Source organism: Numenius arquata, chromosome 20 (genome assembly GCF_964106895.1).
Source record: "Numenius arquata chromosome 20, bNumArq3.hap1.1, whole genome shotgun sequence".
Classification (NCBI taxonomy): Eukaryota; Metazoa; Chordata; class Aves; order Charadriiformes; family Scolopacidae; genus Numenius; species Numenius arquata.
In genome coordinates this window covers 4,474,975-4,490,164 of record NC_133595.1, presented here as the reverse complement: position 1 = coordinate 4,490,164, position 15,190 = coordinate 4,474,975, and the positions used below count along the sequence as shown (strand labels likewise).

The window sequence follows — 15,190 nt, the reverse complement described above, 5'->3', positions numbered from 1 at the left end:
TTAAGAGCTTTATACAGCTCCAAACGTTGATTTGAATGCAGTGAATAGTGATGATGGCATGGGACATCTTCAGCTGCGGTTTTAGGTGGCCCTATATTTTTAGGGGTGGAAAAGGTCTTGTTTTTTCCCCCTTTCTTTATAGTTAAGTCTTCCATTGGGCAATTGACAATCAGACTTCTTCATTCAAAGTCAAATTTCATTGTGAACATCTAGTAATTTTTGAGCTTCTGTAAACTGACTGCTGTTAACATCTCTCCTAAGTAAACTTCTTTGCAGCTGGATTAAGTTGATGGAAGCAATGTTCCCAAAGAATCTTAGCCAAATTTATTTCCTTTTGCTAAAAGGGTAATGAAGGAACAGGTGACTTAAGAATAGTTTTGTTTCTCTTTTATCATCTTTCTTTTTTAATTCTGTTTAACCATTTTTGCCTTTTCTTTTGTGCTTGTGCTTACTGCTATCTCACTGGCTAGATTTTCACACCAAGGCCTTGTGACTTGTTTGCTGATTCCAATGGGGTTTTTTCACCAAAGAAGGTTGGTTTAGTAACCGTAGTGGATTTAAATTTAGAAGAACTTTAGATTAAGAGCTTTTTAGCTGTTTGTATCAGAGAATGTTGTTAGTTTTAGATTTTTAGATTTTCTTTTGATGTTAACAGATGTTGCCTGATGAGCACCTGACCTGTATTGCCCAAGAAAAGCCAAAGTTGATCCCGCATCAGTTTCAAAATTTTACTGAAGCAACCCTTTCTGCTGTTGGACTTCCTGTATCAAAGTTTACAGAGACTTTACAAGGAATCTTTTCTTCTTTTTTTTTTTTTTTTTTTTCCTTCCCCCAGCTGAAGCCTTTATCCCTCTATTGGTTGATATTTCAGATAACTAAGCCATCTCAGCTGCATTTCTGCTGGTACTTTGGGATGCTGTTTGGTACTGCAAAAGGTTATGTTTGAAAAAACGCGTTATGGAATAACCTGGATATACTTCTAAACATAGCAAAACTGCTGCATTAATGTACATCCTCCACAGCTGTGGGAAGAAGCCTTACAGTAGATCCTCAGTTCTTAATTAACTTTTCTTTTTGTTCTTTCAGACTCCTCATCTTGTAAACCTTAATGAAGATCCACTTATGTCTGAATGTCTGCTTTACTACATCAAAGATGGTATTACCAGGTGAGCATTGGTGCTAATATGCTGTGAAGTCTCCGTCTTTGCTTGCTTAAATCCCCGTGCTGGAGACACCCTTAGCTTAAATAGTGGTTGTGCTTTGAGCTATTCAACTTGCAGCTACAAATGAAGCATGAGATTGCTGTAGGTGGGAAAAAGTACAGAAATGCGTTTTCTTTTAAACTGATTTTGTGCTTTAAAAGTAAGATGCAGTCACTCGGATCTGTAAGAAGTTTGTTACTACACCTGTGCAGTAAAAGAAAGCCTGATATCCCTTCTAAGATACAGGAAAACAAAAGTACTGAAACTTACTGAAAATGCCTTTGAGATTTTGATGGGTGGAGGACTGAAACCCATAGTTCTTGATAAAAGCAACTGGAATATGGATGAGTATTCACTTAATTATTTCAATAAACTGTTATCCATGCCTCTGCACAATTAATGTATTCTGCATTCACATATATGAGATGAAATTGAATTGCCAGATTTGGAATTTAAAATGGATTTTATTCCAAAATGTATCAAGACATCTCGTAGAAGAGAGGTAATTATTGTTATCTTTGGAGCACTAAGCAGTGTTTGGCTGCTTAGTTTGTATATTTGTGGGGAAGAAATGGAGAAGAGCACACAAACAGGTGCTGTTGTATGATACTACTCCGATAGGCTTTGCACCTACTGAAAAGGCTGTCAAACTTGTCAAAAATTCAGCACAGAACAACGAATAGAAAAGCTTTGGGCTTAAGAAATCATTATAAATATTGAGGCTAGCCTAGCTGACATCAGAAATGTGTGGAGTATTAAGTAAAGCAAGAGGTTCGTAAACATTAGGATTGAAAATTAAGTTGTCTGTATCTAGAATTGCTCAAATGTTTGAGTTTGGAATGGACATAAATGTTCGTGCTCCAGGGATACAGTCAAGCTCTCGCTGTCTGGAAGCTGTGTGGAACTGCTTGTGGCATCAAAATATTCAGCAAGAGTCTCCTGAGCTGTTTTTGCTCCATTGTTGAAGTGCAGATGGTGATTATTGGCGGGATGATCACTGTGTGCCCACTGAAATGCACTCCTGCAAGCTCCTCTCGCTTTTTTTTTTTCCCTTCTGCATTCCTTTGCTAAAGGGAGAAGGGGCTATACAAGAGGGAGGGAAACACATTATATCTCGAGGTGTTTAACGTTTCGATTATCTCTTTAAATTATATGTTTTAAGAGAAAGAAATCTTCTATTTTTCTTATGTCAAGCTGTTATTTTCCAGTTCATGGTAAATCTGGTAAGTTCTCCGCAACTCAGAGTTAAGCGCTAGTTCAAACCTTTAAAATTGAAGGATAGTTTTAATAGTTTAGACTTTTTTCCTGGGTATTTCTGGACTGTATTGTCCTATACAGAGTTGTAGAAAGTGTCTGATTTGCTCTTGAAATATCTTCTGTTGGACTCAGGGTTGGCCAGGCTGATGCTGAGCGAAGGCAAGACATTGTATTGAGTGGGGCTCATATCAAAGAAGAACACTGTATCTTTCGAAGTGAGAGGAACAACAATGGTGAAGGTAAAAAAAACCTGATTTTCCTAGCAAAGTATTGCTGAATCTTTCACTCCTCACTTGATAGCTGTCCAGGGAATACTGGGATTTGAAAGTGTCTCTTACCTCAAGAAAACCATCAGCTGTGACTCGCTGTTTTCTTGAGTCTTAGGGGAAGAAAATAAAATTGGTTTAAGTTGTAATAGCTTAAAATCGCAGGCTGCAGTCAGTGTAAGAGCTAAGTCCTAATCCCAGTTAGCTATAAACATGAAAATTCAAACAGAAAAAATAATAATAATTTCCAACTGCAATGTGTGGAGGTGTCAGTAGGTATTGATTTTCTCTTTATTATTTTATTTATTTATTTATTTTATTTCTTTATTTCTTTTTTAACCAGCATAGCATCAAGGAGTGATTCATTGTACCTTATTTTGGTGTTAGTAGGAAGAGAAGCAGAAAATGAGAGGCCTCTAGGGTTTGCACGCTTCTGTTTCTGTACAGTGCTGCCTAAAGTCTCATTCATCAATGTTGTTTTCTTCATAGTTATTGTTACTTTGGAGCCTTGCGAGCGATCAGAAACCTATGTTAATGGCAAGAGGGTTGTGCATCCTGTACAGTTGCGCTCAGGTAAGAAATGTTAGAACGCATTTATTTTTGTAGACTCTCCATCTAAGAATTGACCATACATGATACTGAGATCATAGGCAGAGAATGCTGGGTCCTGTTAAAGGACAGCAGTGTTACCTTTTCAGAGTGTAGCCTTTAAACAGAAGTTGGTACCATTCTTGCCTTGGCAGCAGTTCATTTTCTTTCATTCTCTGCTGCACTAGCTGTAAGTATACTTAAACACTCACTGCTGCGTGGTGGCTTGTCCTTTTGCTTACCCTGATATTATTCAAATACGTTCTTGCCCAAGCCTATTGCCCTTGGCAGTCTCAGTGAGACAGAGCAGACAGACTGCCAGTTGCTGATGGAAAATTCCCGGTTTCCTGGCAAAGCCAAGATATGACCCTCTGCAGGAGTACAACAGCTTCTCTTTGCTCTCATTAGATTTCCCACTCAGTCCCCTACATTCCTTTAGAAAGGCATGTGGGGGAAGAATTAGAGAGGAGGGAGTGACTTCCCTAAATTACGGGTTTTAACCTATCTCTCAAGCTATGGTGCTTTCTCTGTCTTTCCTGTATTTTTCTACTGGTAAAAAAAAACCAAAAAACCCCCCACCTCTGAATTATTTGCAGCAAGTAATAAGTGAGTACTTTCATGGAACCAAGTGTACTGACTTCAGCACATCTGGACAATGAAGCAAGAACAGTTTTTGCTGTTCTGTGCCTGCACATGGCTCATATTGAATACCACAACTTTGTTATTTAGTAATTACTTTCTTTAAAAAAAAAAAAAGTAGGTTTTTTCCTTTTCTTCTGCATCTAGATAATTGAGTTACTAGAAGAATATAGGCATGGTTTCTAACATCTTTAAGAGTTTGTATTTTAGTAATATATTTACAAGGACAGTTTTGGTTATTTGGAGGTCTGTTTACTAGAATGCCTTTTTAAAATTTTAAGTACATTAATATGTTCTCTGGAAGAGCAAAGGCATTTTTCTGTCTTACATCACGCCTGTGTCTCAGGCTTTGTGGACATCTGATATCTCTAGGATTTAGCCGAAAGATTTAACGGTATTCTATTTCTTCAGCTCTTTTTGCCAGTAGTCTAAAAGAAGCTGTAAAATCCTCCCATAAATCCCACTGATTTGGACTCCAGTAAAATCAATACATGTAAACCACACTTTTAAAGAAAAGCAAGCCCCGTGCAGTCCAGTGTTTGAAGTTTGGATTTTCCAAGCTGAAAATTCTGCTGAAGTGTCTTTTGCCCATGTTTCAGCACTGTCGCTGGAGGAAAGGAATGGGATTTAGTGATGTGTTTTATTTACTGCAGCTGTTGATCAATCTCCAAGTTTGTCCTTTAATTTTAGATAAACTCTGCTGGGATATTAGATTGGACCCCGAGGGTGGTGGTGTCCTCTATGAGCACTGTTTCTCATCAGCAGTTGTGGCTTCGCTACAAACCAGGCATTCTTTTTTTTCTTGTCACCTAGTTAACTTGAACATACACAGAAATCCTTACAGGGCAATCTTTTCTCATGCTGTCCCCCAACAGGATAAATGGGATGAATCATTCAGTGATGTTTTTAAATGGTTTTGGAATCCTTACCCGAAAGAGTTAACTTCTGTTCCTATTTTTAGGAAATCGTATCATCATGGGTAAAAATCATGTCTTCAGATTCAACCATCCAGAGCAAGCACGAGCAGAAAGAGAGAAAACACCATCGGCTGAGACTCCCTCTGAGCCGGTTGACTGGACGTTTGCTCAGAGGGAGCTTCTGGAGAAGCAGGGCATTGACATGAAGCAGGAGATGGAGAAAAGGTAACAAAATAACTCAAAATTTCCACCTGCAACAAGGAGGAGTCAGCTGTAGGTTATTTAGGCGGTGTCAGTGCAAAACCCAACCCTAGGTTCTGCCACGTAGCATCTCTGCTACCTAATGTGAACATTCAGAAAGCTTCCTCGTTATTTTACGTCAGTGTTTCAGTGCTTTAGCTCCTTTAAAAATCACATGTAAAGCACCTGCTGCTAACTCCATAGACCTTTTGGTGAATGACTGAACGGCAGCTTACAGGAAGCTTCACTTCTATTGTACTATGATAGACAAATAACAGTTCTTTTCAAGTGGAATGACATTTGCTCTTGTAACAGTAATTCAGTGGGCTGTGTGTAGAGTAGCACCAACATGAAAATAACGACCTCTTTGACTACTTCTGTTGTTTTGTTCATCTTCAGATTACAAGAAATGGAGATTTTGTATAAGAAAGAGAAGGAGGAAGCTGATCTCTTGTTGGAGCAGCAAAGGCTGGTATGTGTCCTTCCTTCAGATTAACTATACCTTTGGCAAACAGTAATTCCTGTCCTTGCTTATCTGAAAGTTTAGAAAACCTGCTTGGGTTGTCTGCACAATGCAGTTCTCCCTTTGCTTTCAAATACTTGGTGTCTACAGTGAATTATTATCAGCGTGAGTGAGCTCCTTCATGTTAATTCAGAAATTCTAATTGACAATGAAGAGGCTTTAATCAGTTCTTGTTGGGACAGGTTGGATTTCTTGCAACTTAGCCTGAAAAAAAGGGCATTTCTATGCTCTTGTGTTTTTTTTGAAGTTCCTTTTTAGTAGTCTAAAACAGCTACTTCTTGGGATGTTTGCCTTGATTTTTGTCTTGGATCACCAGAACATACTAATTTTGTGCTGCCAAAGAGATTCCTAGAACATTGATACACTAGGTTTATTTTTTTGAATGATGTCTGAAAATGTTGCTGCATTGTGCATGTTTTAACCCTTCTCCCTCCCCCTGCATGGAGTTCCTTGTAAGGGTCTTAATGGTACACATACCCATGGTGGGGTTACGAATAGGGAGCAGTGTGCGAAGGGAATGCTAACTCCTTCAGAACAATGGGAATTCCAGTATTCCACCTATTTCTTAAATAGGAAGTCCGATAAATTAAGTCTGATATAGGGAGACTTCAGCCTTACAACAAAAACCTCCTTAAGTGCATTACAAATAGAAATATCTTCAAGCACCCTGTGAATTTTAAAAACAAGACCAAGCCCAGGAATGAAATCTAGATTTCCTTAAGAAACCTGAGTCTCCTGCTTCTGCTTTAACTACATTGGCTTGTCCTTTGGCCAGAATGCAATTGGAGTTGTGCCTGAATTCTAATAAGTTTCAAATTTGTGATTCATTTGTTTGTAGTATTCGTTTGAGACCACTGAAAACTGCGGGTTAAAAGCATGCTGGGTTTTAAACTGTAAAGTTCTTCCCCTTCTCCCAAAACCAGAATGAAGCAAAGCACTGTGGCTTCCATAGGTAGAAGCTACATCATTTTTTAAACTTTATATTATACACTTAAAAGACTTCTGCACCTCTAATTATTTCATCACAAGGGACTAATTTCTTGGATGGAGAGGAGTGGCTGCAGACTTTGAATCAAAGCAACACTTAATTCAGAAAGGAAGTTAAATGTGACTAATGTCATGTCTCATCTCTGCAATTTTATAGTTAAAATTAGTGTAGCTGGAAGTAGTACGGCAAAAATCAGCTCAATATGAAAATAAAAATAGTTTGAGTATAGAGTAAGTTTCAGCTACCTGTCAAAGGAGATGCAAGTAATGGAATTCCCTCCCTTAAATTTTAGCTGACAGGCACAAGCTATTGTATGAATTAAAGACGTGAGAATTGGCTGTCTGGGGAGCTACTTCAAATAAGGCTGCATTTATAAAAGTGTGGTGAAGGGAATTTGTTTCCCCATGTACTTAAGATTAAGGGAAAGTTCTTTAGATAGTGGGTTGTTTAATACTGTAATAAAGCCGCTAATTTCTTCAAGCTTGTTTTGGTTTTGCTGGTTTCAATTAGTGGACAAAGGTGGAAGACGATCCTACAGGCATCACCAATGTAATTCCTGAAGGACGCCTTTCCTAGTTGTAAGGGATCACACCAAATGAGATCATGGTCTGTTAAGCAGTATCCTGCTTATCCCAACGCTTAATAAGACTGTTTCAGATGACAGGAAAACTTCTTGATGCATCTTGTCATTTGTGGGTCACCGTATGCAGAGTCTGGAATGGACAGGAGTAATGCATTCACACAACAGTAGCTGAATAATGATTGGGAAATCTGGGAATGCATTTCAGCTTGTGTACCTTAAAAGTATTTACATTGCTGCGATATCCAGCTGCAATATCAGGTTCTCTAATTTACTGCTATGTAAGACTGATACTGAAATATAAATACTCTTCTTGCTCTAAATTGGAGTATGATGTTGGCTATAAGAAGCTGGCTGATCCTTTTACCAGATTGTTTTGGTTTTGTGCTGAGATTCCAACCAATTTGGGTATTTTGTTAGATGTGTCATACAAAAAAGATAAATAGCTCTTATCCCCCCAAATTTACAACTAATATATATAATTTGTCTTGCTAGTAGTACTAGGGAATAGAAATAATCGTTCTCCATTTTACAAATTGAATGTGAAAATGTGTTTAGTAGAGCTAAAATTATCTTCTTGGTTTTCTTGGTCATAATGCCTTTGCAGTGACCACTTGCTATTAGAACGTGGGTACATACCTCTATTAATTGGTCTGGTTAACCTGAGCGCACACAGGGCGATGACCACGTAGTGTCTCTTAATCAGCTTTTTCTACGCAAGACATGCTTTACCCATAAGTAGTAATATGGTAATTTTGTAACCTATAAGAATAATCCTGTGGAACTTGTGACTTAATGTTTGAGTAGTTCGTGTTTTGCCTTTCCGGACGTAACCTTGAATGTGTAGATTGTACAGTGTCTTCCTCCAGGGCATCTTTTGTTTCCACTGCAATATGCAGTTTCTTAGATGCTGTTTCCTTAGGCCACAAATTTTGTCGGCTGTAAATTCATAAAAAGGGTTTATGTTGTGTTTCTAAACCAGTGTTTTGCTTATATTTTGACCTAAATTCGGAGAAGTTGATTCTCTAGTGCTATTCATAAACATTAAAAATACATAAGGTCACAAGAAGCTCAAATAATGTGAATTGTAGGCTATAGAGCTTGCTGACCGTAGGGCAGAACAGGATTTCTTTCTCTCCCTCTCATCATTCCCGAAACAAATTATGTTGTATTCCCCATTCTTCGTGGTCTTCTACCCGAAGTCTTAAGTCTGGGAACCTGTGGTTCGGAGTCAAAGACCAGGGTTTCCTTTGGCTGTTTTTATTGCTGATTTTTCATGTATTGTAATTCTCTACGTGAAAAATAGGGATGTTAGATAGCAGTCGGTCTCTAATGAACCTCTGTGTTTTATTGAAGATGTTTGGATACGTAGGACTCTTTGTTTGGTAAAGAGATGTCTTAACTTAGTAATCCGTTAAAGAAAAGTAGTCCGACTTTAATTCCTGGTTGCAGTAAGCAATGATGGATATCCTTAACTTCTGGTGGCAGAATACCTGAACAGACATTCCTAGCATATGGAAACCTGAAGCACTGCTTATTAAAAATCATTTAGCAAAAGGTGGAAAACTTGTAATGAAGAAGCAAAACACGCATAACTCTTAGCAAGTGTGTGGAAGCTCCAGGCTCTAGGGTTTGAGAAGAGGATAAATCAAGGATATCAAATAGAGAATTCGTATTAAAACAATTTAAAAAAAAAAAGTTATTACTGCTACATTCTTCTGAAACTCATACTTCGGACAGACAAGACTGTTAATGTTCTTTTCCTTTAAACTAAGCAACAAGGTGACAAATGGGAAAAAAAAAAAGACAACAAACAAACCACAACCCAACTCTGAAACTTTGATTCTGGATATCTTTTAGCTTGTAGCAAGTCTTGGAGTATGAACCACTGTCTTCACCTGTCATAGTGGCACTTACGGTCCTTTTAACATTGAACCTTTTGGCTGCTTCTGTTTCATTTTTTCTTATCGTCTAACACTTCTCTGGCTGCTGTTGTAGTGAAGTGGATTCTAAACTTGAGCATCCCTGCAACCACGTGCAACGTTACTAACCAGTGTTAACCCAACTTACTCTGGCTGCTCGTGACATCTCCTATGGCTGTTGTGTTCACCTACCTGGGGAGGATTTGCTGAAAGAAGCAACAGCAGTCACCAAGGCAAATGTGTGTGGCGGGGATTTGCATGTCTTTGTAGCATGTGTGAAGTGCAGTTTACACTTGGTTTTAAATATTTTTTTTTAATCAGGAACTTGGTTTTACTTGATCTATTTAAAGATTCTGGAAGGAATTGGGAGGGAAGAGTTTAGATTACCTGCTATTTTGAGATGACAAGACTTTTAAATATAATGTTAATCTTAATTAAGTGAAGAGCTCCAATTTTGACAGTCCATGACTCTTGAAGATACATTTTAATGTCCTAACACTCAGTCTTCAGGGACTTCCTTATCACTTGTTCTATTTTGATTTTTGATTTAGTTTTCTTTGCCTGCTACTTCTTGTTTAGCTTTTCCATTTTCTTACAATTTTAATTTTGGTTATTTTGGGGCCACTTCTTGATTTTTGTTTTTCCAAAGGATGCAGACTCTGATAGTGGGGATGATTCGGACAAGAGATCGTGTGAGGAGAGTTGGAGACTGATCACTTCCCTGAGAGAGAAGCTGCCCCCCAGCAAGCTCCAAACCATTGTAAAAAAGTGTGGCCTCCCCAGCAGTGGGAAGAAACGAGAGCCAATTAAAATGTACCAGATACCCCAACGTCGACGCCTTAGCAAAGACTCCAAATGGGTTACCATCTCAGACTTAAAGATTCAGGCTGTGAAAGAGATATGCTATGAGGTAGCGCTCAATGACTTCAGGCACACTAGGCAGGAGATTGAGGCTCTGGCCATTGTTAAAATGAAAGAGCTTTGTGCCATGTATGGGAAAAAAGATCCAAATGAGCGTGAATCGTGGCGAGCTGTTGCTCGTGACGTCTGGGATACGGTAGGAGTTGGAGACGAGAAAATTGAAGATGTCATGGCCAATGGTAAAGGAATCACTGATGTGGATGACCTTAAGGTGCATATAGACAAATTGGAAGATATTTTGCAAGAAGTGAAGAAGCAGAACAACATGAAGGATGAAGAGATAAAAGTTCTAAGAAATAAGATGCTAAAAATGGAGAAGGTTTTACCTCTCATAGGTTCTCCAGATAAAGCTCAGTCAACCGTAGCTAACTCTAAGTCTCCAAACTCTGCCGGTGTGGTGGATGTGGACAAGAAGCCCACAGATGACTTAAAAAGAAGCGAGAATGATGATCTTGCTAAAGAGGAGCGTGTTTCTCAGTTAATGGCAGGTGATCCAGCGTTCAGACGTGGGCGATTACGTTGGATGAGGCAAGAACAGATTCGATTTAAAAATCTGCAGCAGCAGGAAATAGCGAAACAGCTTCGTCGACAAAATATGCCTCACCGATTTATTCCACCTGAAAATCGCAAGCCCCGCTTCCCTTTCAAAAGCAATCCCAAACACAGGAACTCATGGAGCCCGGGCACCCACATCATTATCACAGAGGATGAAGTTATTGAGGTTAGAATTCCAAAAGAAGATGATAAGAACAAAGATGAAAACAAAGAGAAAGAAAGTAGAGCCACTTCTAAAGACCCTCAGCAGCTGTGGAATCTTTATGGCCCCCAGAGGAATCAAGATAATATCCAAATTAACAGGCAGCAGTTAAACACGCAGCCACAGCCAAGCAGCCAGCAGCAGCCGTCGCCTCAGTTGCGCTGGAGAAGCAATTCTCTCAATAATGGCTCTCAGAAAAGCCTGCGGCGTCAGACATCGGGCTCATCTGAATCATTACACTCATTCAGCGGGCAGCAGAATCCCGACCTCCAAACTTTCCAGCAAAAACGCCACATCCACCAGCACCGACAACCTTACTGCAATCACAGCAACGGAGGCAGTGCAGAAGGCAATACAACTAACTCCCACCCAAAACAGACTGACCGGCTTAACCACTATAACCAGTTTGTGACGCCCCCACGGATGAGGCGCCAATTCTCAGCACCTAACCTCAAAGCGGGCAGAGAAACTACAGTATGATTAGTTGGCCAAGAGTAGCCTGGGGGAGGAGGGAAGCAGGGGCAATTCTGGCTTAGCGTTAAGAAACAGCCAGAATTGGCTTTGCCGTAAGTCTTGGGGTTTTGTTTGGCCAGGTAGAACTTGAGTAATTCGACATAAAACCACAAGGTACTGGCCCTTCAGCCCGTTCCATTTGCATGTGACTTTTGTTGCAGTTGTAACGACATTGATTGGAAGAACATTCTGAAAAATTGTAAGAACTTTTTTCATAGAGTAGAAGACTTGGAGGGAGGGATGAGGAGAGGAGAACTTCCCTGCTAGCTCATTTACCAGGGTTTTTTTGTGTGTCTTGAAGTATTTTTCTAATGCTGAAAATAATGTCTGGAACTCACAAAGTGCTACCTTCCTCCTGTGTTTTATGTAGACAATCAAAAGAGGAATTTAGTTTATAGCGTTGAATGTTTCTTGTGACCTTTTTCTTAGCAATAAGGAACTGACCATCTGTTTTTTAAATTGATCTGGCTCTTCAGAACGGTATTTTCCACTCGTAACCGAAATTATTAATAGCAATAATAATCTATAAACCAAAAGGTGTTGGCTGACAAGATATGTGGCTTTTTTAATAGGAAAATTCAGAAGAGCTATTGGGTCACAACAGTCCTGCTCCTTGAGTAGGAGATGTCTTTTCTCCTTCTGCTTAAGTTCGTAATTATTGGTATGAAATTGCTGTGACAGTTAAACCTGCCTGAATGGAATTTTATGTCAGAATATATATATATTGCTAAAGCAATACTTTGGAAATAAGCTTTTTCTAATTCCCATTGTATCTCTAAATATAATCATTTTTAATTATTATACAGAGATTGTGGAAAGGAACTAGGATTTTTCAACACTCCGGTGCAGGAAGAAGCCTTAAAAAGCTAATTATTCTTATTTTATGTTTTCAGCTCTCTCGGGCATGAGTCTGAGAATAGTTCTTGAAATAGGTATTCTTAGGAAGATTTATAGATCACTACTTTGAATAGGCTGAATTCTCCTCAAAGACAGGAGAATTGAACCGTTTCATCTGAATGTGATACCTCATGATAGTGCCTCTGGTCTTGGATTAAACCCCTTTTCAAGACTTGTTTAATAAAGGAGAAAGTCACTTTTAGGAGAAAATAAGATTAGTTTTCCTTCTCCCCACACTCAAAATGCAAGTGAAAATTTTAAATATCTATTTTGATCTGAAGAGGTCTGCACTTGCAGGTGATTTGCTGTAAAGCAAATACTTGCAATCCCTACTTCAGATTTTTTTTTTCAAACAAATTACAGAAAAACTGTTTTTTAAGGAATAGGCTTTATGAACTTGGGGATTTATCTCAATTGGAGACTTCCAATTTTAATTATACACTTTCTGAGTTTCTTAAAGCACAAGATAAAATTGTGTATAGTTCTGAAAATCTGCAGACTTAAGTATAAGCCAATCTAAAGTTTTTCAGGACTTATTTTGCTTTTAAATGTAACTTGAATAGGAATTTAAAAACAAAATAGGCTACTGTGCCACATTTGGTAAGATAGGTCCACTTTGCAGTGTATCTGTAGAGTTAAACGATTTGTGCTGTTTTGCACAAATTTCCTTAATTTACTTGAGGTTGGTTATTTTTGGATAAAATACGAGCCCTCCCGGTAACGGTTACTTCTGCGTGTTTCAGCATAGCTGTAGAGGAGTAGGAAGTGCCTCAAGCTTACTTTCCATCTCGGTTTTGTTTCCTGTACTATTTCCCGTGTCCCCCCCGAACTGTGCAAGGTGTAGGAGCCGGTTGCAACGCTCACTAAGTGGCAGCCGTGCACCATCTACATATCAGTTAATTAACTGTCAACTCTTCAGTCTCTGCACACGTATTACTGATGGGATACTGGCCCTCTGATATAGGAACTACAAAGTCAGTCCTCGAACTGTCTTGAAAGAATGAGCTGGTCCCATCGCTTGGGACATTTATTTTATTATTTTTTTTTTTTTATGGCAGGTTTAATTTTGTGTCCAAATATGGCTTTGTATCTTGCATTTGTCTCATGCTTTGGCCTACTTGAATGAAGGAAATAAAGCATCATGTCCAAAAATGCCTTGATTCTTAAAGAAAAGAAGCCTTGTAGATGGGTGATACTTTTCTTTTGAGCTTGAGTCAGAATTGCAAAATGAGTTTTGGGCTGCAAATAATATTTTGCTGTTGCCTTTATTTTAGAATCTTGTTTTAGCAGTGCCTTGCACTTTGGTTTTGTGCATGTGGAGAGTAATGAGTTCTTTCATATCCTCAAAAAGGCTTGGACTCTCATAAAAATGAATCCTCGGGAAAATCCTCCCGATTTTGTAGGAATAGGTGAGCCGGGCAGAGTTAGTCTGCACGGGACAGGGCATGAGAGAAGACCAGAGCAATTTTCTCTTATGTCCCATTTCTGTTGAGGATTGTGGCTCAACACGTGTTCAATCACCGCGTGAAATCCCCACGTGATTGAACAGGGAGGAATTTTGAAGTCCATGCAACTACACGTACTGACGTGAGATTAAAAACTCCCACTACTTGATATTTTAACGCTAGACACTAAAAAGTTTTTGCCAATTTATTTCAGCTTAAAAATCTGAGAAGAAATATCCGTATATGCCTGGGTGGGGGTGATGATGAGGAACAATAAGTTGCCGTCAGTCTGTCTTTACCCCACTAGAAAAACAACCCTCCTTATTCTCTTCTTGTTGTATGTTTTGACAAAAAAGAAAAAGGATAGTCAAGGCCAAAAAGGAGTCGTCTGCTCAGAGGAAGCAGGTTTTTTTCCTGGCTTTTAGGAGGATATTATAGAAATGAAACTTGGAAAAAAAAGTCCTATAAAAAAAAAAAATTATCCACTTGAAGATTTGAATATTAATTACAGCGCAGTGCCTCATCTGATAAGAGAAGCAATGTGAGAACTTGTGGATCTCCTTGCATTACTGAGAAATACGCACACCCCTCACTCCAAATTCTGTGTTAATAGAGTGAATGAGCAGTGACACAGCTGCTTCTGTAGGAGACTGTGTGAAAAGGCTTTCAGGTTGATGGAAACGTGGCATCCGTGATAGCAGTGCTGGTTTAATAAGCTTAATTGCCATTGCTAAGTGCTGATGTGCTGCGTGCTTTGACAGCTGGCTTGTATCCACCTGTGCCTTAGTGATGAGTTCTTAAATATCCTCTAGGATTCACTAGGGACATGTGGATTTGGGGGGGGTAGGGGAAAACGCATGCCACTAACGCTCCTCTGATTGACTTCAACATCCTTTCTCAAGCAATCTGAATTTAGGGATCCGTCAAATTGGAGGATGCTGTTTTTATCAGTACATTCAGCATAGTTCCAATATCTCCCTCACTGTTTGTCCTTTATCCTTTATATGTTGAAACTTGTTCTTTATCCTTTATATGTTGAAATTTGACTTGGATACTTCCCATTGAACCACTTCAGGAGCTGCGACATGAGAAATCTATGCTGTTGTACCCATTTGTACTGTAAAGCAGTGAGCTGCCTTTGAATTAAATGGGATTTTCAGATCTGTCCACTGTTTAAGAAAAAACAAGTTTTGGATTGTTTTAAGAGCAAGCATCTGCCTTGTGAAAAGCAGAACTGGTTTGTATTGTAACAAGTGCTCTTTCAATAAACTATGGAATACTCTTGTAAGTGTCAGACTTGTCTCAGTGAAATGGAAATGAAACTTGATTACAGGCCTGTCCTGATTTTATTTTTTTGTCTTGGGGTTGGTATTGTTTCAGCAGAGTTAAAAAGGTTTCTTTAATTGTTCCTCAGTGTGATTCTTGTAAGTCTGTCCACCCTGATTTTGCTGCTGTTGTGTGAAAAGCAGCCTGCACAAATGTATGTCTGCTGTCACATAGAGCTTTTTTTTTTTTTTTTTTTTTTTTAAAAAAAA

General features: G+C 38.9%; 1 protein-coding gene across 2 annotated transcripts in view; it reads left to right on the top strand.

The window, feature by feature from the left end:
* The window catches only part of KIF1B (kinesin family member 1B), a 90,302-nt gene that overhangs the window by 40,633 nt on the left and 34,479 nt on the right, over positions 1–15,190 (top strand). The window contains exons 16-21 of one of the 2 annotated variants that reach the window (XM_074161428.1): positions 1,087–1,166; positions 2,592–2,698; positions 3,215–3,298; positions 4,914–5,094; positions 5,509–5,581; positions 9,772–14,941. In XM_074161428.1, the coding sequence (XP_074017529.1) occupies positions 1,087–1,166; positions 2,592–2,698; positions 3,215–3,298; positions 4,914–5,094; positions 5,509–5,581; positions 9,772–11,280 (2,034 nt within the window). In that variant the 3' untranslated portion in view covers positions 11,281–14,941. Of the gene's footprint in view, positions 1–1,086; positions 1,167–2,591; positions 2,699–3,214; positions 3,299–4,913; positions 5,095–5,508; positions 5,582–9,771; positions 14,942–15,190 lie in introns of those variants that run through there. The other variant, XM_074161427.1, reaches the window with a different exon arrangement.